This window comes from Hypomesus nipponensis, chromosome 6 (genome assembly GCF_054491055.1).
Source record: "Hypomesus nipponensis isolate SF chromosome 6, ASM5449105v1, whole genome shotgun sequence".
In the NCBI taxonomy this organism is placed as follows: Eukaryota; Metazoa; Chordata; class Actinopteri; order Osmeriformes; family Osmeridae; genus Hypomesus; species Hypomesus nipponensis.
In genome coordinates this window covers 6,331,030-6,358,353 of record NC_140366.1, presented here as the reverse complement: position 1 = coordinate 6,358,353, position 27,324 = coordinate 6,331,030, and the positions used below count along the sequence as shown (strand labels likewise).

General features: G+C 53.5%; 1 protein-coding gene across 10 annotated transcripts in view; it reads right to left on the bottom strand.

The window, feature by feature from the left end:
- Nucleotides 1-27,324, bottom strand: part of afdna (afadin, adherens junction formation factor a) — a 71,471-nt gene that overhangs the window by 3,352 nt on the left and 40,795 nt on the right. For 5 of the 10 annotated variants that reach the window (XM_084699601.1, XM_084699602.1, XM_084699600.1 and 2 more), the window contains 18 exons: nt 26,227-26,372; nt 24,834-24,928; nt 24,337-24,602; nt 23,950-24,093; nt 23,228-23,426; nt 22,208-22,311; nt 20,036-20,116; nt 12,308-12,373; nt 11,914-11,987; nt 10,717-10,835; nt 10,251-10,448; nt 9,318-9,409; nt 8,060-8,254; nt 6,211-7,139; nt 5,874-6,003; nt 5,145-5,324; nt 3,145-3,279; nt 1,567-2,086 (listed from right to left, as the gene is read on the bottom strand). In XM_084699601.1, coding sequence (XP_084555727.1) covers nt 1,567-2,086; nt 3,145-3,279; nt 5,145-5,324; nt 5,874-6,003; nt 6,211-7,139; nt 8,060-8,254; nt 9,318-9,409; nt 10,251-10,448; nt 10,717-10,835; nt 11,914-11,987; nt 12,308-12,373; nt 20,036-20,116; nt 22,208-22,311; nt 23,228-23,426; nt 23,950-24,093; nt 24,337-24,602; nt 24,834-24,928; nt 26,227-26,372 — 3,673 coding nt within the window. The remainder of the gene's footprint in view (nt 1-1,566; nt 2,087-3,144; nt 3,280-5,144; nt 5,325-5,873; nt 6,004-6,210; nt 7,140-8,059; nt 8,255-9,317; nt 9,410-10,250; nt 10,449-10,716; nt 10,836-11,913; nt 11,988-12,307; nt 12,374-20,035; nt 20,117-22,207; nt 22,312-23,227; nt 23,427-23,949; nt 24,094-24,336; nt 24,603-24,833; nt 24,929-26,226; nt 26,373-27,324) is intronic. The other 5 variants (XM_084699604.1, XM_084699607.1, XM_084699605.1 and 2 more) reach the window with 3 other exon arrangements.

Genomic DNA, 27,324 nt, shown 5'->3' with positions numbered 1-27,324 from the left:
AGCTAAAGCTTAGCCAAGGCAGTTAAAGCAATGGATATCAGGCTGGCTGACAAGCCGTTCGGCAGTGCTTTGCATAGTGAGGCTTGGGAGGGGGGTGCAGAATAAATGAATACAAAATGATGGCGATGTGACTGGGGAAGGGGTGGTGGGGGAGGGAGGGAGGGGGGGCAGGGTTAGTGATTATTCCCTCAAACGTTGAGCGATGGAATGCAACACCTGCTCCCAGTAGGCCCAGACAACATCATTCATACTGGTGTGTCTCCATGGGCATGTGTGCGTGTGCGTGTGTGCGTGTGTGTGTGTGTGTGTCTGTGTGTGTGTGTGTGTTACATGCAGGCAGTCAAGTCACATGGCCTGTGGTAGCAGGGCAGTGTTAGGTTGTGTTGCATTGCGAGCGCCCTCTGGTCTATGGCTGTGTCAAGCATCCACTGGGTCCCGGTATAGATCCTCTAAGACTTCTAAGGCTGTGGACCTGACTGTTCTCTCTGTGCAGCATGTGGTCCCGCCGTAGCAGACTCAACGATGCCTCGACACTAGGAATTGGGAATTTAACACGCTTTCTAGTTGGCCAGACACTTTCATAAATCTCTCTCAGTGAGTTGACTGAACATGAAGTTGCGGTACTCGACAAATGATCTCTTGGCAACACATCTGAAATGCCTCCTAGGATTGAAATGGGCAAGGTTGATTATAATAATTGAGTTCTATCACTGTCCAGCAGAGGGAGCTACAAACGTAATTGTAGACAGCATGAGATGGTCCGTACCTATCAAGTGTTGAGGACCCAGACAGACCTAACAGCCACTAACCAGTAGGGGGCGCCCCTCAACAGATCTGCTACCCAGAATGCCAAGAGTGTATGAGTGGGAGAGGGGCGTGGCAGAGGAGGTGCTCCTCGATGATTGGATTGGTTCGTCGTCTGTATGAAGCCAGTGTGTCCCTCCCTAAGCCAACCAACCGGCAAGCAGGGCCAGAGGCCGCAGGGCGGGGGGAGGGGGCGGGACGGCGGGCGACCACACCCCCAGACAGCACAACCAAACACACACGGAGGCGGACCAGCTACAACACCAACAGTACTATGATTGGTTCTCGGGCCATAGCGCACAGCGAATCACAGGTCTTTATCGATTGCTTTTACTCCGCTAGGGTGATTTCATTGAAGGCAGAGGGGACGGGGTGAACGAACGGACAAATATAAACGAGACAAAAATGAAAATGGAAATAAAAACGGAATCTGATTTGCTAGAAGAGGGAGAATTTCTAAAACGATCGAACTAGAAGGGAAACGGATGAAAAATGGGAGGAGTCAAATTTCTACTTGATTGACGGACAGAGTACCGAACTAATGGAACACACACAAAAGGAGAGAGAGAGAAAACGAGAAGAGAGAGCAAGAGAGAGAGAGAGAGAGAGAGAAAGGAGGCAGAAAGCCTCTCTACTGAAATAAAACAAACGAAAAAGACAAACACGAACGAGAGGAGGAACAAATGAAATGAGTGTGAGGGAGGGAGGGAGGGGTGGAGCGAGACATGCGCCCCTCTCCGCTCCCACTCCGTGCGTCTCTACCTTTGGGGGCGTAGCCGGGTTGGGCGGGGATAGGGGGGGTGTGGCCAGTACTGTTGGCATTGAACGAGCTGGACAGGAAGATCCCGTCCGAGAGTGGGCGGGGCTTGCGCGCAGTGGGCGGCGGCTTGCGAGCGGGCGGGAGGTCGCCGTACGACTTCCTGGTGGCAGCCATCTTAACCTGACCTGCTAGGCCCATCCCCGCGGCAACCCCCGTTGCGGAATCTTCCTCTTCCTCCTCTTCCTCTTCGCCCCCGTAGGAGACAAACTTGGCGGTGTACAGCGTGTCGGGGGAGACCACCTGCGTTTTGAGGTAGGAGGTGTTCCTCTGGGGCGGGGGGGGCGGGGGCTGGGACAGGGGGGTGTTAGTGGGTGAGGCGGGGGAGGGGAGCTGGTAGTCCTGGGGGAGGGGTGGCCGGTACAGACCCGGCTCGTCTGGCGTCAGCAGCCGGCGCTCCGCCTCCTCGTGCTGTCTCCGACGCCCCGCCTCCAGGCGGGTGTAATACTCCTCCTCCTGCCTCCTCTACGGGGGGGGGGGGGAGAATCGGCCTGTTAGAATGCCTACCATTGGCTGACACCTGAGTTTCTGGGCCTGCTCTTATTGGGCTCGCAATGCCTGACAGGAGTAAACTACGGGCGTGGCTGCCTTGTGGCCTGATGAGCCATCCTCCACCCTGGAAGTGCGTGTGTGTGTGTGTGAGAGAGAGAGAACCTTAAGGGGCAGACTGCTCTGTGTCGGTGGGTGTGTAACACTTCTACAGGTGTCTAGAGAGAGGGGGTGAGAGGGGGCTGTCCAGGCGGCTGTCCAGGCCTGCTTCTCTAGGGGGGTTCTGGGGCTGCTGCTGGTGCTCTGGCTAGCCTCCGAGGGGCAGCAGGCCGGAGGGCTCCTCCAGGGCTGGGGACCTCTCTCTGGGACGGGCTCTGCTTCAGGACCGGCCTGGCCCTGGGGCTCTGGGGTTAAAGTGTGCTGGCGGAGTAGGGGGGTCTGGAGGGGTGTATGATGAGAGGGTGGTTGGGCTAAGGGAGGGTCAGAGATGGTGTGTGTGTGTGTGCGCATGGTAGGGTGGGAATAGGGAGGCATTCCGACAGCATTCTGAAGCAATGCCGGATGGGATGAGGATGACCTTCCCAACAAACTGAAGATTCCGTAAATAAATGAACGAGAACCTGACACTGACGACAACAACAATAACCATAACAACAACAACAACAACAACAACAACAGTGACAAAATGGGAGTCCCATGCTTTAGATGGGGGTGTGGGGGGATCCATAACAAACATACCACCATAACAAAGGGAGGGTGGGGAGGGGGTGGGGGTCATGATAACATGCAGTTGGACATCATCTTCAAGATCATTATAATGGTTATCAGCATCAACATCATCATCATCAGATATCAGGTTATGAGTGGTTTGACACCTGCCCAACCGTGACAGTGTGTTTGTGTGTGTGTGTGTGAGCATGTGTGTGATGTGTGTGTGATGTGTGAGCGTTTGTGTGTGTGTGAGTATGTGTGTGTGATGTGTGAGTGTGTGTGAGCGTGTGTGTGTGTGTGTGTGTGTGTGTGTGTGTGTGTACCTTCTCGTCCGTCTCCCGTCTGACCCTCTCCTCCTCCCTCCACCTCCTCTCCTCCTCCTGCTTGGAGCGCTCCTCGGCCTCGCGCTGACGCAGCTCTTCCAGCTGCTGCTTACGCCGCCGCTCCTCGTCCTGCAACTGTGCCCGCACGCACACACACACGCACGCACGCACACACACACACAAACACACATACAGGCATACACGCACAAACATGCCACACAGATGCACATACACAAACACACCACACACATTATATTTAGTACCACACTGCTATACTGTAGTGAACCTAAACATTCTATAAGTTGGTAGCTTGAAAAACAATTTGAGCTTTGAGACTGTGAACCCTGAACTAGACCTTGTCTCTGGTTAATTTAGGCACGCTTGATTTAGGCCACCAAGGCAGACGGAGCTAGTCACTATACTCAAGTCCACCCGAGTTGGACAGGCAATAAACCATAATGAGACAAACACTGAAGTCTGGCACAGTGGAACACAGTAGAACACAGTAGAACACAGTAGATCACAGTAAAACACAGCCATGCTAGCCAGGCTGTCCATCAACCACCACACAGAGCCAAGATGAGAGGAAGAGATGGATGGATGGACGGTCACCACAGCACCACTATGAACCCCTCATGCAGGCAACGCCTCCTTCGGCAGAGGAGGAGGAGGCAGTGAAGCATGCACAGGCCCCTCCCCCTCCATGCACAGTTTCCAACGCAGACAGATAGACCAGAACAGCCAATCAGCATCAAGCACCCCCTGGATAGCCCCTCCCCCCCCGCACTCCCTTCATCCCAATACCCCTTTCAGCCCCAGTAACTGGCTGCTCCCAGCTCTGCACCCATCCCAACCCCCCGTTGCCCCCCCCACCACCACACACACACACACCCAGATGAGAGGCGCAGTCCCAACCCCCAGGTTAGATGGAGGGTAGAGGGGAGGGGGGCGGGGGTGGTGAGTATGAGCAAACAGGAAACACGGGTGGAGCCAAAACAGGAAGTAGACAGGAAGTAGTGGAGGAGGAAGAGTTAAGTTTGTGTTAAGTAGAAGAACGTACCAAGTCTAGAACAGAGATAGCTGCTGGCACAGCAGTCTGCTGCTGGAGAAGAAACCAAACAGAGTGAAAAACAGAGAGAGGAGGAGGAGAAGGAGAGAGAGTGAGGGAGTAAATAAAGAGAAATCAAAACAGGAGGAGGGAGGGAGGTAGGAAGGAAGGAGGGAGGGAAGGAGGGGTCAGAGAGAAGATAAAAGTGAAAACATTGCTGTGGTTTCAAACGGCAGTGAAGTGTTGCCACGGGAACATTCCCTCCTTCAGTGTGGCTTTGATTAACGTCAGTGGGTCGCCCCGCCCCGTCCTGGCTTAGCTCCTCGGGTGGAGCCAGCCCCAGCCCCTCCTCAGAGCTCTGGATGAAGCAATGTCCGTCTTCCTCCCATTAGACATACATACACACACAGAGAAGCATACACCCCCCCTACACACAAACAGACACGCACACACCCTCCCTCCCTCCCTCTCCTGGGCATGAGCCGGGCCTCGCCACAACAATGTATGGTCACGCCAGCTACTTCCTCTGTTGACTGTGTCAGAGCGGCCAGCCAAGAGGCCCTACTCTGGGAGGACAGCCCGGGTAGCAGGAGGGCGTGGCAGGGAGACTGGCTCTCACACAACCACACTCCCTGCGGAATGGACCAATCATGAGGGTTTCACCCTCGCCTCCCCCCCAACCCCCCCACCTACGCGGCCAACCAGGCATCAGCAGCTCAGCAGCATGGCAAAGCGATGAGGTAAAGCAAATGTAGCAGCCAGCCAGACGCAGCCCAGTCAGAGCGCCAGTCAGAGCGCCAGTCAGAACGCGGCGGGGGTCGTAGCATTTGTGAGGGTGACGGATTCCTCTCTCCTGTAAATACCCAGCCTTGCGGCTACCTTGTGGACACACGGTACCATACTAGCCCTACTTCCCAACATCCCAACCCCCCCCCCCAGCCCCTGGCCTTACCCGTGCCCTCTTCTCAGCCTCCAGCCTCTGCATGATCATCATGGTGTCCACGTCCTCGTCGTCCTCCTCCTCCTCGTCCTCGTCGCTCTGCTTGGACTCCTGCAGCCGCTTCTGGAACTGCCACTCGAGCATCAGCTTCCTCAGGCGGTCGCTCTCCTCCGCCGTGCGCTCCGGCTTGGCCTGGACACACACACACACACAACCAAGGATCAGGGTCGGCGAGCGCTGGGGGAAACCACTTTGTGCATCTGTTAGGCGCTGGTTTACTCTGTGCTGTCTATTCTAGAGCCCGACCAATAAATAATTTTAAAGGCCAATACCGATATTTGTTGATTTAAAAATCTGATATTCCGATATATCGGCCGATATATATATATAAAAAAAAAAAAAATCTAAAAAACATCCAGAACTGCGTAACAAAACATACACAGATTTCCCTAACACTCTGCTCGGCTCTGGCTGGATTAGCTGGTTGTAGGGTTTGTGGCGTTCTAAACACGAGTGTTGCCAACAGGGATGTTGTAGAGTGCCCTCTGGTGGACAAACTATGCAACGCCAACACTCATACCATGGTTGAAGGGTGTTTTGTCAGTAAAAAAAAAAATAAAAAAAAAACATATGTATCAGCTATTAAAAATAATATCGAGGGATAATATCGGCCCACCGATATATCGGTTGGGCTCTAGTCTACTCTACTGTATATGCACTTTACTGGGAATCTACTCCTACCTGTAGATCCTGGATCTCCTTGTCCAGCAGGTCTACTATGTGGAGCTGCTGTTGTTTCTCCAGCTTCTCCCTGGCGTCTCTCTTCCAGGGGTCGGGTGACAGGCTGTCACTGGACGACAGCTCCTCCTTGCTGTGGAGGGAGGAGAGGGGGGTCAGTCACCTGGCTGGCTCCCGAGTGCCATCACAAACATCTCACAGAGAACACAGAACCATCGCCGACACCACACTGCAAGGACAGCATGTCCTCTGCCGTCCGCTAACTGCAGCCGCGTTTAGGGATTCAAACAAGCCACCCGGATGCCCCACAAACTTTGGTTTGGTTCCGAACTCCGCCCACCTGATGGTGATGTACTGGAGGTCTCGTCTCTCAATGGTGCGAGGCTGCTGCTGGGGGAGGAGCTCCCTGATCACTGTGTCCTGGGGGGGGCCGGGAGCCACGGCCGTGCGGGGCAGGCTGGATACTTTTTCCGCCGGCCTGGGGGGCTGCGGGGGGAGGTAGGGCTGGGGCTGGGGAGGCAGGTACGGCTGGGGCTGGGGGGGTAGGTAGGCCTGGGGCATGGAGGGAGGCGGGGCTTGGTGCTGCGGCGGGGGCTGGCTGGCGGCGTTGTTGTTCAGGGGCACGGCGGGGTTGCGGATCTGGCCCAGCTTCCTCTCCTGCTCCCTCCTCTTCCTCTCCCTCTCGTCCTCCAGCCGGGCTTTCTCCTTCTCGTACCAGCGCTGCTGTTCCTCCCGCTTCCTGCGCTCGGCCGCCAGGGCCGCCTGGGAGGGGCCGGCGGATGGAGGCGGGGGCGGGGGGAGTTCGGGCTGGGCCTCGAAGTCCGGGTAGTGGACGGGGGGCGGAGGCGGCGGGGGAGGGGGCAGGTCGGAGCGAGAGGGCTGGGGGGCGGCGGGTCCGGGGTGGGGGGCGTTGGGGGTCTTCCAGCGGCCGGGGCCACTCTTGTGGTTGCCGGAGGTCTTGGAGGAGGAGGAGTAGTTAAGGTGCTCCTGGCTGGAGGTGGACGACTCCACCGACGACGACACCTGACCGTGGTTGCCGTGGTTTCCCCAGTGGTCGCCGCCCCCTCGCTGGAACTCAGCCTCTCTCTGGAACTCCGCCTCCCGCTGAAACTCTGCCTCCCGCTGGAACTCCGCCTCCCGCTGGAACTCCGCCTCCCTCTGGAACTCCGCCTCCCTGTGGTGCTGCAGGTGCACCAGGTCCTCGGGCCTCAGCCCCCCTGGAGGGGGGTAGCCTCCCCCCTGCAGGTCCTCCTGAGACTGGGCCACTCGCTGGAGAGGGGAGGAGGGCACACAAGCACAAAACATGCATTTAAAGTAGGGCTTTTTTTTTTTTTTTACTAAATAATCGCACAATATGCTGTGATTAATCACCGAGTTTGTTATCATCATGTGCAACACAATTAAATCAATGATCACAATTAAGTATATTTTAAATAGAACATTTTATGACATCTCATGAACTGTAAACAGTCTCTCCTGGGAACTACAGAATAGTCATTCCCATCAAATATACGCAGCAACTTTATAAACAACAAAGTGTGTAAGGGCATGTTGAATATTTAACGTTTGAACCCTGTAGGTGATCAAAAATACTGGATCAGCTTAGAACTACAGGCAATGGTCCAAAAGAAGTAATGTAGATTGGCAAGGTCCTCCTGTAGCCTCGCTAGTAACGTCAATAATGCCCAGGTCTTTTGCTTTTATATGATAAACTGAAGACGAATTGCTTCTATGGTATTTTCATTCGACTTTGCAAAATGTACAGACCACTTTTGTTTTGTCCAAATTTCCATCCGGACACTTTTTAAATGTAAACTTTCCTCCTAAAACTCCACCGTAGTGTTTTTCCATCATGCCAGGGTGACTTAGCTCCGAAGAGTGAAGAGTCACAACAGCAAGTGGTTAAAACTGAGGCTTATAGTGTTTGTAATCGACGCAAACAAGGTATTCCGTTAATAGCGCCAAATTATTCTTAATGCGTTGAACATTTCAAATGAATTCCTAAGATGAACGCGTTAACCTTCCCCAGCCCTAATTGAAAGCACAGGGACTAAACACAACCAAGCATCGAGTCATAACGAATTCGGCTTTAATAGACATTTAGCAACAGAGAAAGAAGAGCGACATAAATACGTCTTCAGAAGCCTCGAAGAGGACAACAACAGGCCTCCAGACTCGTCTCCTCTGACCTGCATGGCCATGCTGGTGTTGAGGTGCTCCTCCATGGCCGCCGGGTGGCCCCTGTCCTCGGGGCCGTGCCAGTGCTGACCCGGGCCGGGCCCCACGCGGTCCTGGCTCTTGGAGGCTGGGATGGTGAAGTACTCCCTGGGGTAGGTCTGGGTGGGGATGGGGTAGGCCTCTGCGCGAGGGGGGGAGGGCTCATCCTAGGATCGGGATGGGAGTTGGTAGTGGGGGGGGGGAATGCAAATTATAATCCGATGTTATGAATGCTTACAGCTGGAGAGTTTGCGTTCAACAGTGTGTGTCTCTCACACAGAGGGAACAGTAATGTGCGTGCAATCAGGGCAATCAATGGATTTTTCGAAATGTTGCTGATAGGGTAATAGTATGTATGGAATGTCAGTGACAGGCTAATAGTGTTATGTGGCTAGCAAGCTGATTAAGACATTTAGAAGATAGAGATAATTAGAAGTAGCGGTTAGCGAGCTAATTAGATTGCATTATGCATAGTTATGGGCTAATGAGAGCTAGCGGTTAGCGGCTCGCCAGCTGATTAGGATGTATTATGGGGAATAATGAGAGACAGGATAGCGTGACAGTGCTGTGGCAATGTCAGGGATCCCCAGGAACATTCTGTCCTGTCCTGCTAAGTCCTGTGGACTGGCTGGTCTTAATAGAATGAGCAGACTAGCAGGCCTGCAAGTCCTGCCTATGGCAATCCAAGAAACACACTCTTCTATCCAAGAAACACACTCTTCTATCCAAGAAACACACTCTTCTATCCAAGAAACACACTCTTCTATCCAAGAAACACACTCTTCTATCCAAGAAACACACTTCTATCCACGAAACACACTTCTATCCAAGAAACACACTGTTCTATCCAAGAAACACACTCTTCTATCCAAGAAACACACTGTTCTATCCAAGAAACACACTCTTCCATCCCAGTAACACACTGTCAAAGTGAAACACACTACCACTAGCACACTGGGGATGGGTATAGCTCAGTGGTTAGATCATTTGACTGCAGATCCCTTCTGTATGTCCCATTGGATACAGTGTCTTAATGACATTAGCTTCAGTGTCAGTATGTGATTCCAGCAGTACCACACTACCATAGGTGACAGACAGAAGCGAGTGTATGTTGGTGCTATCTTCAGCCCTTAGACACACACACACACACACACACACACACACACACACACACAAATGCGACACATTTCACACTGGGGTGATGTGGCGGTGGTTGCCGTGGTTACTCACATCGGCGCAGAGGTTGCCGGTGGAGACGGAGGTGATCTTGGTCCCGGGGCCGCCGGGGTACACAGCCTTGCCAGCAGGACTCTGGCTCTGATCTGGAACACAAACAGCATGGTGGGTAGGATAGAGTGTTGGGTATGATAGAGTGTTGGGTATGATAGAGTGTTGCGTATGATAGAGAGAGTGTTGGGTATGATAGAGTGTTGGGTATGATAGAGTGTTGGGTATGATAGAGTGTTGGGTATGATAGAGAGAGTGTTGGGTATGATAGAGAGAGTGTTGGGTATGATAGAGTGTTGGGTATGATAGAGTGTTGAGTATGATAGAGAGAGTGTTGGGTATGATAGAGTGTTGAGTATGATAGAGAGAGTGTTGGGTATGATAGAGTGTTGGGTATGATAGAGTGTTGAGTATGATAGAGAGAGTGTTGGGTATGATAGAGTGTTGAGTATGATAGAGAGAGTGTTGGGTATGATAGAGTGTTGGGTATGATAGAGTGTTGAGTATGATAGAGAGTGTTGGGTATGATAGAGTGTTGAGTATGATAGAGAGAGTGTTGGGTATGATAGAGTGTTGGGTATGATAGAGTGTTGAGTATGATAGAGAGAGTGTTGGGTATAATAGAGTGTTGGGTATGATAGAGTGTTGGGTATGATAGAGAGAGTGTTGGGTATGATAGAGTGTTGGGTATGATAGAGAGAGTGTTGGGTATGATAGAGTGTTGGGTATGATAGAGTGTTGGGTATGATACAGAGGGTCTTGGGTATGATAGAGAGGGTGTTGGGTATGATAGAGAAGGTGTTGGGTATGATAGAGGGTGTTGGGTATGATAGAGAGGGTGTTGGGTATGATAGAGAAGGTGTTGGGTATGATAGAGAGGGTGTTGGGTATGATAGAGAGGGTGTTGGGTATGATAGAGAGAGCGGGGAAGCTCACTGGCGACGTTGGGGCTGGAGCGGTGGTCCACCCGGTTCTTCAGCAGCCTCTCCTCGTTGGTCTTCTTTGGTTCAGGGTAGGAGTCCCAGCCCGCCTGGGGGCTCTCAGGGGAGCCGTTCTGGACAGAGTTGTTGTAGAGCTCGAAGCCCTCGCTCTTTGGTCTCAACTTCCCGTTCTTGTCACGCCCTCGGTCCGAGGCTGGGTGGGGCGATCAGGGGTCAGAGGTTAGAGTTAGGCTCTGGTAGAGTAGTCCAACACAGCTGCTGTGTTGTGTGGGACACTGACTTTGGTCTGTATTGGTCACGTGACCACCCGAAGGGAATTACACGCCACACGGAAGTCTTATATATATTAACCCCCCCCCCCCCATCCCCCTGCCTTCCCTCCCCCATGGCTCCTCCCACCTGCCTCCCCCCCCCCCCCCCTGCATCTGGGCGTCCTCTCCTACCCTGGTGTGTCTCCTTACCCCTGGGCATCATAGGCGAGGGCTGATTGAGCAGCGTGGCCAGGCCGTGGTAGATGGCACCCTGCTTGGCGACCTCCAGAGTCACCACCGAGCCTGTCCTCGTCATCAGCTCTGCCGCCCTGGTGGGGAGAGAGAGAGACAGAGAGAGAGAGAGAGAGACAGAGACAGAGAGAGAGAGAGAGAGAGAGAGAGAGAGAGAGAGAGACAGAGAGGTCATTAAAGGAACAGCGTCACAACATCATAGTTGTTTTTGCACAGGCAGTGAGTACCAGCACTAGGGTTGGATACTCCATAGCCAGGCAAGTCCACTGCACCACATCTCCCAGAACTCACAGTCCACACAGGGAACATGGTGCTTGTTTCCAAACCGTTCTGAATAAGTGTGTTTGGAACCTAAAAGAGATGTGGTTTATACACATGTGCACGCATCCTCCCCCTTTTCCGCTTCCCATTCCCCCGCCCCCCCCCCTCCTCTCTTTGCTGTCAGTGGAGCAGGAATTCTAAAGCTGGAAATAGGCAGATGGTTGTGATTAAAAGGGCTGGAACACCCTTCCACTAACTGACCCCCCCTTCCCCCCACCCCTGTAAAAACACGCACACACACACATTAGGAATCCTAACTCAGTGATGGGAGCCCAGTCACAGTGGTTAAACAGCAGCTCCTGTCCAGAACAAATACACACACACACACACACACACAGCAGTATGTGACTGGATGAACAAGTGTGAACCAGAGATGACCCCGTAGTGGGTGTGGCTGGGCTCTACTTCCATGACTTTAACACGATAGGGGGAACATTTGGGGTGTTTGTGTGTGCACGTATGAGTGGGTGTAGCCATTTCCGTGTGCTTAAGTTGGTTTGCCATTTGCAACACGCACAGGTACAATGGCATGTGTTAGGGCTTCCGTTCGTGAGTGCGTGTGTGATGGTTCCGTGTGTGTGTACGCGTAAAGGCGTGTGCGTGTATCAATACAGCTCCATTGGATCATACCCAATCTGCATCATACCCAATCTGTGCGTTTACTTGCGAGAGTCTGTATGGGTGTTTCATTCCAACTCCACGCTGTCCCACAAAGAGCACAAGGACATTGTGCTAGGGTCAGTGGGCTAGGTGCTGGGCTGGGTAGCAGGCTGGGTGCTGGGGGCTGGGTATTAGACTGAGCTGGGTGCTGGGCTGGGGTACTGGGCATCTTACCTCTCCTGTGAGAGTCCAACGAGGCTCCTCCCGTCCACACTAAGGAGCTGGTCCCCTGCTGCCAGACGGCCGTCCTACACACACACACACACACACACACACACACACACACACACACACACAGACACAGACACAGACACAGACACAGACAGAAAGAGGAAACGAGAATTCATTGCAAAACAACAAATTTGAAGAAAACCCATACACTCTAGATGACAGTAGATAATGAGGGCTCTTTAAAGGCTTATTGCGTTTTGACATCGGCCCGTTTGTCATCCCAGTGAAGACACTTGAACTGGATTGTTATTGGCCTGGCCGGCACAAAGCGGGTCATTGTAGCGAGCGACCACATGATGTCACCGTGGTGTCACAGGGTCATGGTGACATCGCTCACCATGTCGGCTGCTCCACCCTTCACCACGGACTTGATGTAGATCCCCAGCTTCTCCTGGCCGGCACCCTGCAGGACCACACACACACACACACACAGTCATTATACAGTAGCACATTCGTCAGACTGTGAGCTGGGCTATGAGGCTGGAGACACTGCAGGCTGGCTGTCTGGCTGTCTGTGTCTGCACATCTGTCTGTCGTCTGGCCGCTGCTAGCCAGCACTGGAGAACTGAAGCCCCCTTGTTGGGTCCCGGACAGGCAGTTTGCACACTCGCACTCGGGGCATTTGTCACGGCACCAGCAGCCAGCCTCGGAGGCGTCTGGAGACGACCTGGGAGCTAAATGAGCCTACTGTCCAGGCCGCCGGCTGGTCCCGGCGACAAACAGGAAACCTGCTGCTGAAAGGAGAGCAGGCCCAGGGGCCGCTTCGCCCTCCAGCAGAGGCCAGTCCTGGAGGGGTTTGGACTTTTGACCCAGAAACACTGGGCCTTATCTCAGCCTCCATCCAACACACACGTCCAGTGCGCGCACACGCGCGCACACGCGCGTCCATTAGTCATATTTGGTTAGGCTCAGGTATGCTTGAGAGGACAAAAAGGGGGAGGAACATGAGTGGGTTCAGGCAGACTTCCAGAGAGGTCCAGGGTCATACCGTAGACACACACAGCTTACAAGTGAAGTCTGGAATTAGACTCTGTCTCAGGCCAGAACAGACCAGTCTCTCATACAAAGAGAGAGAGACAGAGAGAGAGAGAGAGGCGAAAGACAGAGAGTTATAGAGAGAGGACGAAAAGGAATTGAGAGAAAACCCCTAAGAAAGAGCAAGTGAGAAGAGAGACGTCTGAACACCCCCACACAACACAGCCCTCGACCCTGCACCAGCATACCTGAACCCTTTACCAAACCCCTCACAACATACACACGCGTCAACATCGGGAGCAGGGATTGGCTGGACGCGCCGGTAAGCCAGGGAGTGTGTGTGCCGACGGTGGTTTCCAGTGACGCTGGCGGAACAGACGCCCTCGCCCCTCTCGGCTGTGAAGCCTTCCTAGAACTACAACCACAGCACTTGGTCACCCCGCCACTGCAACTACCACAATGTCCTGTGGCAAATTCTCTGATGTTTAGCTACATGATATGTGGACTGAGAGGCAGGACAAAGAGAAGGAGAGAGCCTGGGAGGGGGGCGGGGGAAGCCTAAGTAAGGGAGAGATGGAAAGAGTGAGGTGGAGGGAGAGAGTGAGGGAAATGTGGAGTGAGAAATGAGAGGGTGGAGAGAGATGGAGGATAACAGAGAGCTGAAGAGAGGGATACAGAAAAAAAAGGGAGAGATGGAAAGCTAGAGAGAGAGAGAGAGAGAGAGAGAGAGAGAGAGATGGAAAGCTAGAGAGAGAGAGAGAGAGAGAGAGAGAGAGAGAGAGAGAGAGAGAGAGAGAGAGAGAGAGAGAGAGAGAGAGAGAGAGAGAGAGAGAGAGAGAGAGAGAGAGAGAGAGAGAGAGAGACAGAGAAAGAGAGAGACAGAGAAAGAGAGAGACAGAGAGATGGACAGAGAGAGGGGTGGATGGAGACAGTGCAGCCGCGGAAACAGAAACTCCCTGAGAACAACACCGCCTTTCAGTAGTCAGACAGAGAGAGCTCTACTGCACTACCGACACACACAATCGCAAGGTCGGCGGTTCGATCCCTGACTCGCCCAGCCGGCCATGTGCCAGAGTATCCTTGAGCGAGACTCCGAACCCCAAGTTGCTCCCGATGGGCAGGCCAGCGCCTCGCACGGCCAGCGCTGTTTGGGTATGAGTGCGAGCATGAATGGGTGAATGAGAAGTAAAAAAAAAAAGAGCTTTGAGTGCCGCTAAGGTAGAAAAGCTTAACATAAAATGCAGTCCTTTTACCATTTACACACACACACACACACACACAAAATACAGTAGACTAGACAAAAGATGCCAATAGATATGATATATGCCTCCTCCGACAAGGAATTCTCTGGCCTGGTTACCTCAGTGAGAACCACGGTACCCAGGAACACCAACACACGCCTGGGAAGACACGAGACGGGTCTCTCCTCGGCCTCAGGTCCGGAGCTCAACCGTCCAGACTTCAACTGGAGTCTGTGTGTGTGTGTGTGTGTGTGTGGTGAAAGGAGTTCGGAGGATCATGCCGACTTCATCAAAATCACTCCTCCTAATGTCACCCGAGACTCTTGGCTTCCTGGACACAACCATCCTCGTCACTGCTGTGTGTGTGTGTGTGTGTGTGTGTGTGTCACAGGTGAGCGAGGTGTAACGTAAGACGGTGGCAGTGATCCATTTGCCCAGAGCGTTACATCAGGAAACAGGGCTGCTTTCCCGCTTCCGACTTAGCTTCCTTAAGAATGAGTCACGGTGCCACCTCACTGCAAAGAGAACGCTTCTCACACACACACAGACACACACCTTCCTGGCATGAATACGTGACCCAGAGCAGGTCTAGGAAGCCGTGATGACCCTCCGCAGTGTGCGAAGCGGAGCAGGAGTCAGTGGAGGTGGAAGGGCCCGGCGGGTTTCGCTTCCAGAAGCGCTCTGGATGAACTGGGCGGGGTCAGGACTCGACACATACGAGACAATCGCACAGCACACCTCTGAGAGAGAGACACACACACACACACACACACACACCACTCTACATTTGATCTCCGATGCAATGAAGAAGTGAGCAAAGCTGTAAAGTGTGTGTGTGTGTGGTGAGACTGTTTGAGGAGACAATTACAGGGTGTTAGCAGCTGTAACGGGTCCTTTGAGGTCTTAACAGCAGACTTGGCGTACTGGCGCCCCCACACATACACACACACACACACTCTAAATGCAAGCAGACCAGAGAGACGCTGCTTCAGCTCTGCTGCGTCTCGGGTCCTGGAAACAGCAAACAAACATGCCTCGTCCGCCCCACCCTGTTTACTTCCTGCCCCAACAGGAAGTGCTCTGGGACCCAGCGCCGTGAGGAAATGGAGAGCTGAGACCGAGACCCTGCGAGTCCCAGAGAACTGTCTGCTCTGTCCCACTGACACTGCGTGTGCGCGTGTGCGCGCGCGCACGCACGCGTTAGTGTGTAAGGCACCCTCTGTGCTCCAAACACACTCTTTAGGGTGATTAACTATTCCTTCCTGTGCTAAACCAGGCGCGGCCAGATAGTAGTGCTTTGTCTGTGCTCGAGGACTGGGTTGACACACACACACACCCACACACAGCCAATCTAGGACCTCACACGTCTCCATGCCGGGCCGTGTGTCTTCTCCCAGTTCTTCTCCTGGTCCGCTGAGGGGGAACGTTCTGGTTTCTACAACAACATCTAGCAGAGCCTCGTCTGGTCCCCTCAGGGCTGGATCAGATATCTCGCACGCACGCACACGCACGCACGCACGCGCAGACGCACGCACGGGGGTGACAAATACCAGACACCCGTGACGAATTGGCATGTGGGCTCCTATTCGTTCTCACATGCACACTTGGTAACAAATCCCATGAATACATGGTTGTGATGCTGAGGATCAAAGCGTGCAATATATATTTTCTCACTCGCCAAAGCGAGAGAGAGAGAGAGAGTCTGTGTGTGTCTGTGTGTCGGTGTGTGTGTCAGTGTGTGTGTGTGTGACATTTGGATGTCTCCTGGGAGTCTGAAGTCGACGGCTAAACACACCCATCGTCCTCCTCTCCACTAATACCTGCTGTCTGGGTCTAAGGCTGGGGGCCACCAGGCTGGAGACAGCACACACACACCGACACACACACGGCTGCAGTAATGAAGTCATAAAAACAGTAGTTCACAGAGCTGCACAGGGGAGCTCTCTGGGTCTAACCAAAACCAGATGTGGCATGTCTCTGTCTCTGTTTCTCTCTCTCACACACACACACACACACACACACACACACACACGCAGCAGAGGAACAGTGTGTGACATGAAAACCTCCTGTGACCTTTAATTGACATTCCTCTTAGACTACCTTGGTTGTGGATCACACACACACACACACACACACACTGAGACAGACACTCCCACTGTTCCTTGTACAGTCAGTCCTGCATTTGCTTTCTCACGTACAGCCACTCCAGCGCACACACACACAGCATCCATCATGCTCAGTCGGAACGAGAAGGATCACTATGTTAGACACTAGACAGGCATCGTCGTCGTCGTCCTCCATGCTGACAGCAGGTGACAGCTCTGTACCCAGCACTGACCTTACAGATCAGTCACACCAAGAGGGCTGCTCACCTGCTCACACACACACCTCAGGTTGTTGGAGGCTATGAAAGAAGAAATGCCTTTTGGAGTCAGTGTTAAGAATTCTTACACACTTTCTCTCTCACAAACAACCGCACTCTCTCTCGCTATCTTTCTCTCTCTCACACACACACACACACACACACACACACACACACACACACACACACACACACACACACACACACACACACACACACACACACACACACACACACACACACACACACACACACACACACACACACACACACACACACACACACACACACACACACACACACACACACTGTCAGCACGGTGAGACAGCACATCCTCTCATTGTCTGTGGTCTCAGTGGGAGGTGAAGTGAGTCTGTATGACCACAGCTCTGTTCTCCAGTTAATGGTCACATTGTCCTGGCCAAGCTCTATTGTGTCATAACAACATAGACACAAACGCTCCCCACACAGGCACACACACACACACACAATGATAGTATTATCTAACCGTAGTGAGATATGGGATAGGGTGTTGGAGTTGAACAGATCCTTATTTTGTGGACATACGAAACACCTCAATGCCCATCGCTGGTAGTCTGGTCCGTGGACCAGAGACAGGGGCGCGGAGGAGGACAGAGGTGCTAGTTAGGTCAGTTGGCTGGATAACCGGGTTCGGCTGTTCTCCGCTCGTTAGCTCGATCACCAGGTCCAGCCTGCAGGAGCCAGGTGTGAACGCAGGCAGGTCGGTGTTCTAGTAACCTCATTCGAGGTGGGGAGAGGAAGTCCAGGACAATACCAGCAGACTCTACCGAGGAGCTGCAGAGAGCAGGATATCCCCTTGCTCGGAGGTATGTGTGTGTGTGTGTGTGCGTAAAGGTTTTTGTGAGCGTCCATTGGCTTTCGTCGGCCCCGGGAGTGTGTGCATAGCCTCACGGTCACTCGCCAGTGTAATCATGAGCCGCGCGCCCCTGAGACAGACGCGCCGGCCTACCAGCTGAACAACCAGACAGCAGGTGCTCGTCCTCTGACTCACACTGGGCTACGCACGGCGAAAAACAATGGCCAAACATTCCGCTTCAAACTGCCATTAAGCCGCCCATCCTCCTGCTGCACTACAAACACCTCCACCCTCTCCACTCCCAAACACACACACACAGCCAGAAACAAGTCTTACCTCCGGGTCTTTCCTTCCCACTACAGAGAACCACATGTTGCAGACTGGTTGTCGCAGCCCGGTTGCTCCTAAGGGCTGGCTGAAGCTAGGTGGTTGAAGTTGGGGTGCTGGGGAACAGAGGTCCAGTAGGATGGAGGGGGGGAGCCAGCCAGACCCCCCTCACACCCCCGACACACACACACGCGCACGCAAAAGGAGGTCTAATCCCAGTCCTGTGGAGGGGACCAGTCTGAAGGCGAGCCAAGGTCCTCTCTGCTACGTGCTACAGTGGCTTATGGTAGATATCCAGACTCCTGCTGGGAAATACCATGTCTGCTCTGTTCTTATGTAACCTGCACGTCAGCGCTAGGCTAGGCTAGGCCAGGTCGCCAGCAATTGGGCGAAACCTTCCAAAAAACGTGAATTTCGTCCGTGAGAGCTAACCTGTCATTACTCAGTCCTCAACTCTCTCGACTTCTTCCTCTCGTTCCTTCACTGGTTTTGCCACTGTGCCTTCCCCTAGGCTTCCCTTCATACCCTCCCATTTCACCCACCCTCCCTCCCTCCCTCCCTCTCCTACCTCTATCCTCCTCCGCCCCCTTGTCTCAGTCTGACACACACACACACCTCTGGATGGAAATAGCAGGGTTACGGACCCTTCAAACCCCACGACTCAATGCTTTTGAAAATAAACATTACAGGGAGGCCCCCCTCCCTCCCTCCCTTCCTACACACACACACATACACAAACACACACACACATGCCTCGACATGCCTCGACTGTTCCCTGCACACACACACTACTTCATCTACTTCACACACACACCCACACACACACCCCACACATTCACACCTACACATCCTCCAAGTCTCAGCAGGCACACTGCCAGTCAAAACTCGCTGCGCTCAAAAGCCGCAACTCAACGGCTAGCTGACTCGCAACCGTTCCCTAACTTTTACATTTTGCAGATGCTCTCATCCAGAGCAAGTGCAGGGACATTACCCCCCCCCCACCGGCAAGTAGGGTGAAGTGCCTTGCCCAAGGACACACGTATTTTTTCACGGCCGGGAATCGAACCGGTAACCCTCAGATTAATAGCCCGATTCCCTAACCGCTCAACCATCTGACCCCTAACCTGGCTGCTGCTAGCTGGGGAGAGAAGCAGCCTGCTTACGGGGCTAGTGGCTACCAGCAGCAGGTCTAACAGCAGCAACTGGACCGTGCTCCGGGGACTCCAGAAACCGCCCAGCTGTGCTCACAACCCTGGGAAGGCATGGTGGCAGAGAGCAACAATAGAGTTGCTGTGTTCCTTCCACACCGCGACAGGAAGACAGACAACCCAAGACAGGAAACCCTCAGCCCTCGGCTGAGAGAGAGAGAAGGGAATGGAGAGAGAGAGACAGAGAGAGAGAGAGAGAGAGAGAGAGAGAGAGACAGAGAGACAGAGAGACAGAGAGAGAGAGAGAGAGAGAGAGAGAGAGAGAGAGAGAGAGAGAGAGAGAGAGAGAGAGAGAGAGGGATGGAGGGATGGAAACAGAGAGAGAGGGATAGAGAGCTGGAGGAGACGGGAGAGAGAGAGGCGGTGTGTAAGGGATGGGATTTGCTTACGGCTCAGTTGCGACAGCCTTAACATCTCAGACAGAAATACTGACTGATGGCACCGCTTCAAAAACAGCAACATATTCTGTGTGTGAGTGTGTGCGAGGTGTTGACCTTAGACAGAAGGAGCGGGCTCTGCCAAAAGTAAAACAAAACTTGACAACTACTTTACAAAATGCATGCGCCTGTCTCTCCCCCTCTCTCTTCCTTCTTCTCTCCCTCCCAGGGCCACGCCCGGCTGTGTGTGTATCCCCTCATTACCGAGGTTACTGCAGGGTAATACACACACACACACACACACACACACACACACACACACACACAGTCTCTCACATAAAAAACATATACACAATTCCACCATCTATTACACACACACACAAACCAACCAGCCTCTGTCTCTCACACAAAAACAGATACACAACCCCAACACACACACACACACACACAGGTCTCCCTCTTTCCCACACTCCGACAAAACATTGACACAAACACGCAAAGACATCACGTCCTCCAGTCTGAGCGCCGCAAATCAGGTCTCCCTTCCGGGGGCAGCAAGTCGCAGAGGTCCCCCTCACGGTCCCCCTCACGGTCCCCTCAGACAGACACACAGAGACAGAGACAGACAACCTGACCGCGCATGAACACTCGAGCTCTCTGACGTCTGCACCTCTCACCGGCGGCGGGCGGTGAGGCACGACAGGAAGTGCTCCAGGAAGTAGGGGGCGGGGTCTTACCTTGGCCGCCACGATGCTCAGGCCCATGCCGTTGTGCTTCTTCAAGGTGACGGTCACCACCTCCGGCTCCTTCCTCATGGCCTGCGGCGACAGGAGAGACAGAGAGGAGAGAACGGGGTGAGGAACGGACGAGCGACGGGGAGCCCGGCGGGGCGCGGAGCGTTTCCAGGGGGAGGAAGGTTTCCGGAGGGTTCCGAGCGTTCTCCTGGCGGGGCGCTCCGACTCGCGAGGTGTCCCGGGGCAGACTGAGGCGGAGGGAGGGAGGGAGCGAGGGAAGAGAGAGAGGGAGGGAGGGATGGAGGGAGGGAGGGACGAGGAGCGGGGTCGTGTGTTGGGTGCGGGAGGAGGGGGGCGCAGAGACGAACGAGTGGTTGCTGGAGAGAAGTCAAGAATGAAAGCCACATGCGCCTTGCTCCACACACACACACACACACACTCACTCAATGGGCTCATTTAAACACCAGCGACGGGCTGGCTGGCTCAGGAGGGTGAAAGGGTGGGAGGGGCGGAGGGGATGGGGGTGTGTGGGTGAGTGAGAGAGAGAGACCAGGACTTCCCACACAAAAGAGGCACTCTGGAACAGCCCCTCTCCCTCCAAGACACCAAACACACTGACACAAACAAGGTCTCTCTCTGTTTGGTCTCTCTCTCTCTCTCTCTCTGGTGCTCTCCTTCTCTCTCCCTCGTAACTCAAAGAACTATGCTACTACACCACATGATTGACAGTGGGTGAGAGAGAAAGAAGGGAAACACACACACACACAGTGTTGAACCGGTCTGCCTGACTGCCAGTTCAGTGAAGTCACCAGGAGCCAGAGGGCAGGGCAGGGCCCACGACCCAGAGTCCCCGGGGTGACGAGATGTGTCGACATCCGCTCGACACTCTCTCCCGTCTCCCTAGCGCCCTTACCCCCCCCCTAACCCACAACGACCGAGTGCTCTCCAGATGAGAACTTTGGTCCGCTGGCTGTGGAACGGCAGGGGGGCCCGCTGGTGGAACCTGGCAGTGGAGCACTGGAGGAACACGACCAGTCACAGTGCACCGACAGGGCAGTGAGGCGGGGGTCGGCGGGCGCTCAACCGCGCACCGTAAATCTCACTGTGTGTGTGTGTGTGTGTGTGTGTGTGTGTGGGGGGGGGGGCAGAGGAGAGGCCTATCATTACTGTTCTCTGCTCACTAATCAGGCGCTGCGGCGGAACTGGTGTTGATTAAACTCTGGAGAGGTTTTGTGGGCGTGTGTGTGTGTGTGTGTGAGCTACAGAACAAACCCAGAACGGTCATGCTCGCATGCAGAGTGACATTCATCAAGAATACAAACTGTAATACACATCAGGAATTTGAAATATACAGTATAGTTTAAGAGAACTGGAGCTGAAACAGCTCTCCTCATGATCAACCATGATGAGAGAGAGAGAGAGAGAAAGAGAGAGAGACAGAGAGAGAGAGAGACAGAGAGACAGAGAGAGCGAGAGACAGAGAGAGAGAGCGAGAGACAGAGAGACAGAGACAGAGAGACAGAGAGACAGACAGAGAGAGAGACAGAGAGAGAGACAGAGAGAGAGACAGAGAGACAGAGAGAGAGACAGAGAGAGAGACAGAGAGAGACAGAGAGAGAGAGAGAGAGAGACAGAGAGAGAGAGAGAGAGAGAGAGACAGAGAGAGAGCGAGAGACAGAGAGAGAGACAGAGAGAGAGAGAGACAGAGAGAGAGAGAGACAGAGAGAGAGACAGAGACAGAGACAGAGACAGAGACAGAGAGAGAGAGAGAGAGAGAGAGAGAGACAGAGAGAGAGCGAGAGACAGAGAGAGAGACAGAGAGAGAGAGAGACAGAGAGAGAGAGAGACAGAGAGAGAGAGAGACAGAGAGAGAGACAGAGAGAGAGACAGAGACAGAGACAGAGACAGAGACAGAGAGAGAGAGAGAGAGAGAGAGAGAGAGAGAGAGAGAGAGAGAGAGAGAGAGACAGAGAGAGAGAGAGACAGAGAGAGAGACAGAGACAGAGACAGAGACAGAGACAGAGAGAGAGAGAGAGAGAGAGAGAGAGAGAGAGAGAGAGAGAGAGAGAGAGAGAGAGAGGGAGAGAGAGAGAGAGAGAGAGAACGAACGAACGAACTAACGAACAAACAACAGAAAAGAATGTGACAGAGAGAGAAACAAAGCTAGAGACCTACCATGTCAGAGTTGTCGGCTGAGAAGTGGCTGTCACAGTCGGCTCCCTCAAAGTACACAGTCCAAGTGCCGGGGGAACGAGGGTGGGGAGTCAGGCGACAGAAGCCTGCACAACACACACACACACACACACACACGGTGGGGTCAAACAACTGCCTCGGTGGCAAACACAGTCAGTGGATACTCTCTCTCTCCACACACACAGCAGGTAAACAGCTCAGTGGCATCTGCAACCTCTCTACCTAACTATTACTGAATTCCTCAGTCCACACGTCACCTACAGACCAACACTGCACCAACTATTGGCTGGCTTACAGCCTCGCAGACTGAGACAACCTAGTACTACCCTGACACCCTATGAGAGTATCATCAAACCAACCTGCCGTCATGACCGGTTCATCTGGAACTGTCACACCTGTGTCCACATTTGTTCTAATTTCCCAAACAAGTCAGGGACATCTGGTATAATTGACCTTGCGAGTGTTCATTTGGACATTAATCTATTTAGTTTAAAACAATAATAATAATAATAATGTTGCACTTACTGGAAATGGCAGTTGGTTTATAATACTATTTAAGTCCATTTGTTTCATTTTAGTTGTTGATGTTGTTTGTGGTCCTCAGTTTAAACTTTAGTCTACCTTAAGCCTAGCCGATGTTTTAGTCGTCATTTTCTCCGAAAGTTTCATGAGACTGTAATGGATTTTGCAGAAGGATGTGTCTTCAGGCTCCAAGAATTCCATTGAGATTCTTTAAAGTCTTGTCTTTACTCGTTTTCAATTTTGTTGTCAACTGCCATTTCAGTTGTCCTCACAAATGACTCATGCGATGAAAGTCATGAAGTGTTGAAAAGTCATGAAGTGTTGACGCTGTCGAGAGTCGGCAGTGCGTGTGTACCTTTCTTAGTTTATTTGTGTATTTCCGTGGTGTTGGTAAGTGTGTGTGTATAACTGTGCGAGTGCACGTGAGTGTGTGTGTGTGTGTATAACTGTGCAAGTGCACGTGAGTGTGTGAGTGTGCACCTCTCTGGCAGAGCGGGTCCAGGAACTCCTGGAAGCCGTTGGGGACGTGGCGCACCACGTCGCAGGAGTAGCCGTCCTCCGGCAGCAGGAAGGGCAGCTGCAGGTCGGGGTCCTCCTCCAGCTGCACCTCACGCCCGTCGCTGCGCGCCAGCTCGTCCGCCGTGTTCTCCGCCACCGCCACCACGTGGTCGATCAGCTCCTGAAGACGTATACACCGCCACACACAGAGAGAGAGAGAGAGAGAGAGATATGGAGAGAGAGAGATAGAGAGAGAGAGAGAGAGAGAGAGAGAGAGAGAGAGAGAGAGAGAGAGAGAGAGAGAGAGAGAGAGAGAGAGAGAGAGAGAGAGAGAGAGAGAGAGAGAGAGAGAGAGAGAGAGAGAGAGAGAGAGAGAGAGAGAGAGCGAGCGAGACAGACAGACAGACAGACAGACAGACAGACAGACAGAGATATGGAGAGAGAGAGAGAGAGAGCGAGCAAGAAAGAGAGAGAGACACACACAGAGAGAGAGACAGACGAGCAAGCGCCAATCAGAGATGAGATGTGTCCCACTCTGAGACCAATCAAAAGGGCCCGCATATATACGGTTCACAGCATTTGTGTACTGGAGCATAGTCATAAAGTTGAATAATACTTCACAACTTTCATCCACACTAGAATCGTTGGCTGCTGAGTGTCTTGAGAGTGTGAGAGTGTGTGTGTGTGTGTGTGTGTGTCCGTACCGGGGGTATGTAGGGCTCGTCAGGAGCACAGTGGTAGTTGGTCATGAGGGCTTGGAGCTGCAGTGAGTTGAGCTTGAAGCAGGTGTTGTGGATGTTCTGCACGTCCTGCATGGAGTACTTATCCATGGTCAGCAGGGTAGTTGCCTGGGGGAACACACACACACACACACACACTAAACACCTCCACGAAAGCACAGCTCAAGCAAACTAACCAACCCCCCTCCCGCTGATCCAAAAATAGACACGCAAAAAAAAATTATGAAAACCATCCAGCGCATTACACAAACAACCTAACTCCAGCACACCCAATCAACCTTCAACCAGACGGGTTCGGGCGCGTTCGTTTCAGCCCCCGGGTCGGGCCCTACAAGGGGCGGGGGCTCCTACCTGCACGATGCGGCTGAGGTGGCAGTCCGCGGCCAGCTCCAGGCCCTGCTTCTCGGCCCAGGCCTCGATGTGGCTCAGCTGCTGCCGCAGGATGGCGCCCCAGTAGTGCGAGCACAGGCCCGACTCGGCCTCCGTCACCAGCTTGTTGAACAGCCACATGTTGACAAAGTGGAAGAGCTGCGAGAACAGCTGGATGGTGAGCGCCGCGTTGACGCGGCAGCGGCGCAGCAGCGACATGGCGCCCGTCAGGGTGTGGAGCACGTCCTCTGTTTGGGGGAGGAGGGGGAGGAGGAGAAGGATGGGATTAATAACATCGTGCTGTCCCCTGGGAAAAGTGGCACGTCCACTAGGGGGCTCTCTGCTCAAAGAGAGGCTGGGAGTGAGAGACAGAGACGGAGAGACAGAGAGGAGTGTGACACAGAGAGAGAGAAAGAGAGAGAGCGACAGAGAGAAAGAGAGAGAGAGAGAGAGACAGACAGAGAAAGAGAGAGACTGACCTATCTTGGGTCTCTGTGGGTTCTGCTCCTCGGGGTCATCAAGGAAGGCAGGCATGTAGTTGTTGAGGTCAGACTGGAGACAGTGGACCAGGTACCTAAGAGAGCGAGAGAGAGAGAGAGAGAGAGAGAGAGAGAGAGAGATAGAGAGAGAGAGAGTGAGAGAGAGAGACAGAGAGAGAGAAAGAGAGAGAGAGAGATACACAAGCAGGTTTCAGTTCCCCATCCGCACACAGCCAGGACAGCGATAAATCACTGGGGTCCCACGGCGACTCAGAATCGAGGTGGACAGGACCCACTCTGGCCTCGGGAAACCTCATCTCATGGAAACTACAAGTCCCTCCAACTTCCTCTGAAAGGCAGGCCATTCCACACATCACCAGCCCCTTCCTGACAGTATTCTCATAACAACTTCATAAATAACAAAAGGTGCCAGCCATCTCTCTCTACGGTACAGCCCCCAGTCCACTCTCTCTCCCTAAACAGCCCCCAGTCCACTCTCTCTCCCTAAACAGCCCCCAGTCCACTCTCTCTCCCTACACAGCCTCTAGTGCACTCTCTCTCCCTAAACAGCCTCTAGTCCACACAGCCTCTTGCAGGCCGAGAAAGAATGTGCAATTCCTTTCCTGGATAAGAGTTATGAGACAGAAGACCCACGTTCAGAGACAGGAACTTCACATAAAGTCCGTCCTCCACTTCATGTGCAGGACCTGGGGGGATATCACTGGCTACTGTGTTCCAGAACATTAGAGAACATGTTGACCTCCCAGGAGTCAGGACAACGCCATCACCAGCAGTTTGTTGTCGTCGTTGCTCCCTTTCAGTGACGTGGGAACACCATCACTCCTCTTATCTAAGCCTTTGAAGGACATGGCATCTTGGTATTTTGCCCGTCTCCTCAGTTACGCTCCAGATTACGGTGAATGTTGGAGTCCACGACGTCTCCTCTCTGCGTGGGTGTAGCCACTAAACCAGCTTCTGTTTCCCCCCCCCCCCCCCCCGTATACCTTGTACGGGCTTGCTAGCATTGTGCAGACGTCCGGTAAAACACATTCCGTCTACGAATTCGACATTTCAACCCGGCTGACATGCCAAAGTGGAGACAGGCACTCCACAGGAGAGCTTACGATCCGTGTTCAGACAGACACATTCTAAACAAGGAGCTGCTCCGAGGCCTGGGTGAGGTCTCGCCTATGGGGTAAGGAGGTTATGCCAACAACAACAACAGCCTAGTTAGCACCATGCTAACGGGCCCGACACCCTTGTCGTCGCGCTACCGGGGCTGGATAGGATCGAGTAGCAGCCCATCAGGAGAACCCCGGCTGGGTTTGGAACGAGGACGAGGACCTGACATGAGGCTCGGTAGGAGGACAAGGCCGGGGTCAGGGGGACCTACTTGAAGGCCATCTGTACGAGGTGCGCCAGGACGTCCTGGGCGTCCAGCGTGATGCGGCTCAGGTCCTTGTCCTGCTTGACGAAGTTGAGCAGCTCCGAGGCGTTGGCCATCCAGAAGGCCAGGGCCCCCGCGATGTTCTTCTGCTTCTGAAACAGCCGAGCAGAGAGAGCGAGGGGGGTCAGGGCGAGGGCGGGAGAGAGACGGAGAGGGGGGGGGGGGGGGTGGAGGGTTGGGGAATGGGGGGAGGGGGTCTTTGGCATAGGCAGTGACATGTAGATAGAGTTGTAGCACCCCACCCCCCCACTCCTCCCATGACCAGACCCTGAGTTTCTACCAATAGCCTCTAAAAAAAAAGCCATTTGCTCTAGAACTGAGTGTCTGGTCAGTGATGGGCGCTTTCCCCCTTTCACTCGAGAGAGAGAGAGAGAGGGAGGGAGGGAGGGATACACAAGGGCCCCCTACATCTCGAGTCTGCCCCCCCTGTGTATCCGATGCCCACACCCCCCCCCCCCTCTGCAATGAACGAGACAATGAAACCAACAAAAAACAACCCCGCCCCCCCCCCCCACCTCCTCCTCCTCCTCTTCCCCCACCCTGTTGGAGGAGAACAGCCGCAGGACAGACGGAACGCATCCAAAAGAACTGAAGACACACGGGAGACACTCATGAAATGATACGAACGCACAGACAGACGGACGGACGGACAAGACAGACGAAGGCAGCAACAGAGGGAAGCAGGGGGAGGGGGGAGGGGTCATCCCATCTCTCATCCACACGGTCGAGCGTTAAAGACACAGACTGGGTCACATGGTGCCAAGAATTAGCATGGATAAGGGGGGGGGGGGGGGGGGGGGAGCCACAATTAAGAGCTTTGGTTGGTTGGTTGGTTGGTTGGGCAGGGCAGTGGAGCTTGTTTAGTACCAGGTTTCCAGGAAGCTGAATGAGGGTTATGTGTTTGTTTGTTGGTGGTGGTTGTTGTTGTTGTTTAGAGTCCAGCTGTGGGAGGAGGGATTGTTATGGTTTGGTTTCTGTTATGGACAAAAGAAGCATGGAGGACCGAGCCAAGCTGACTGGACGCCGGGAGAGACAGAGAGAGGG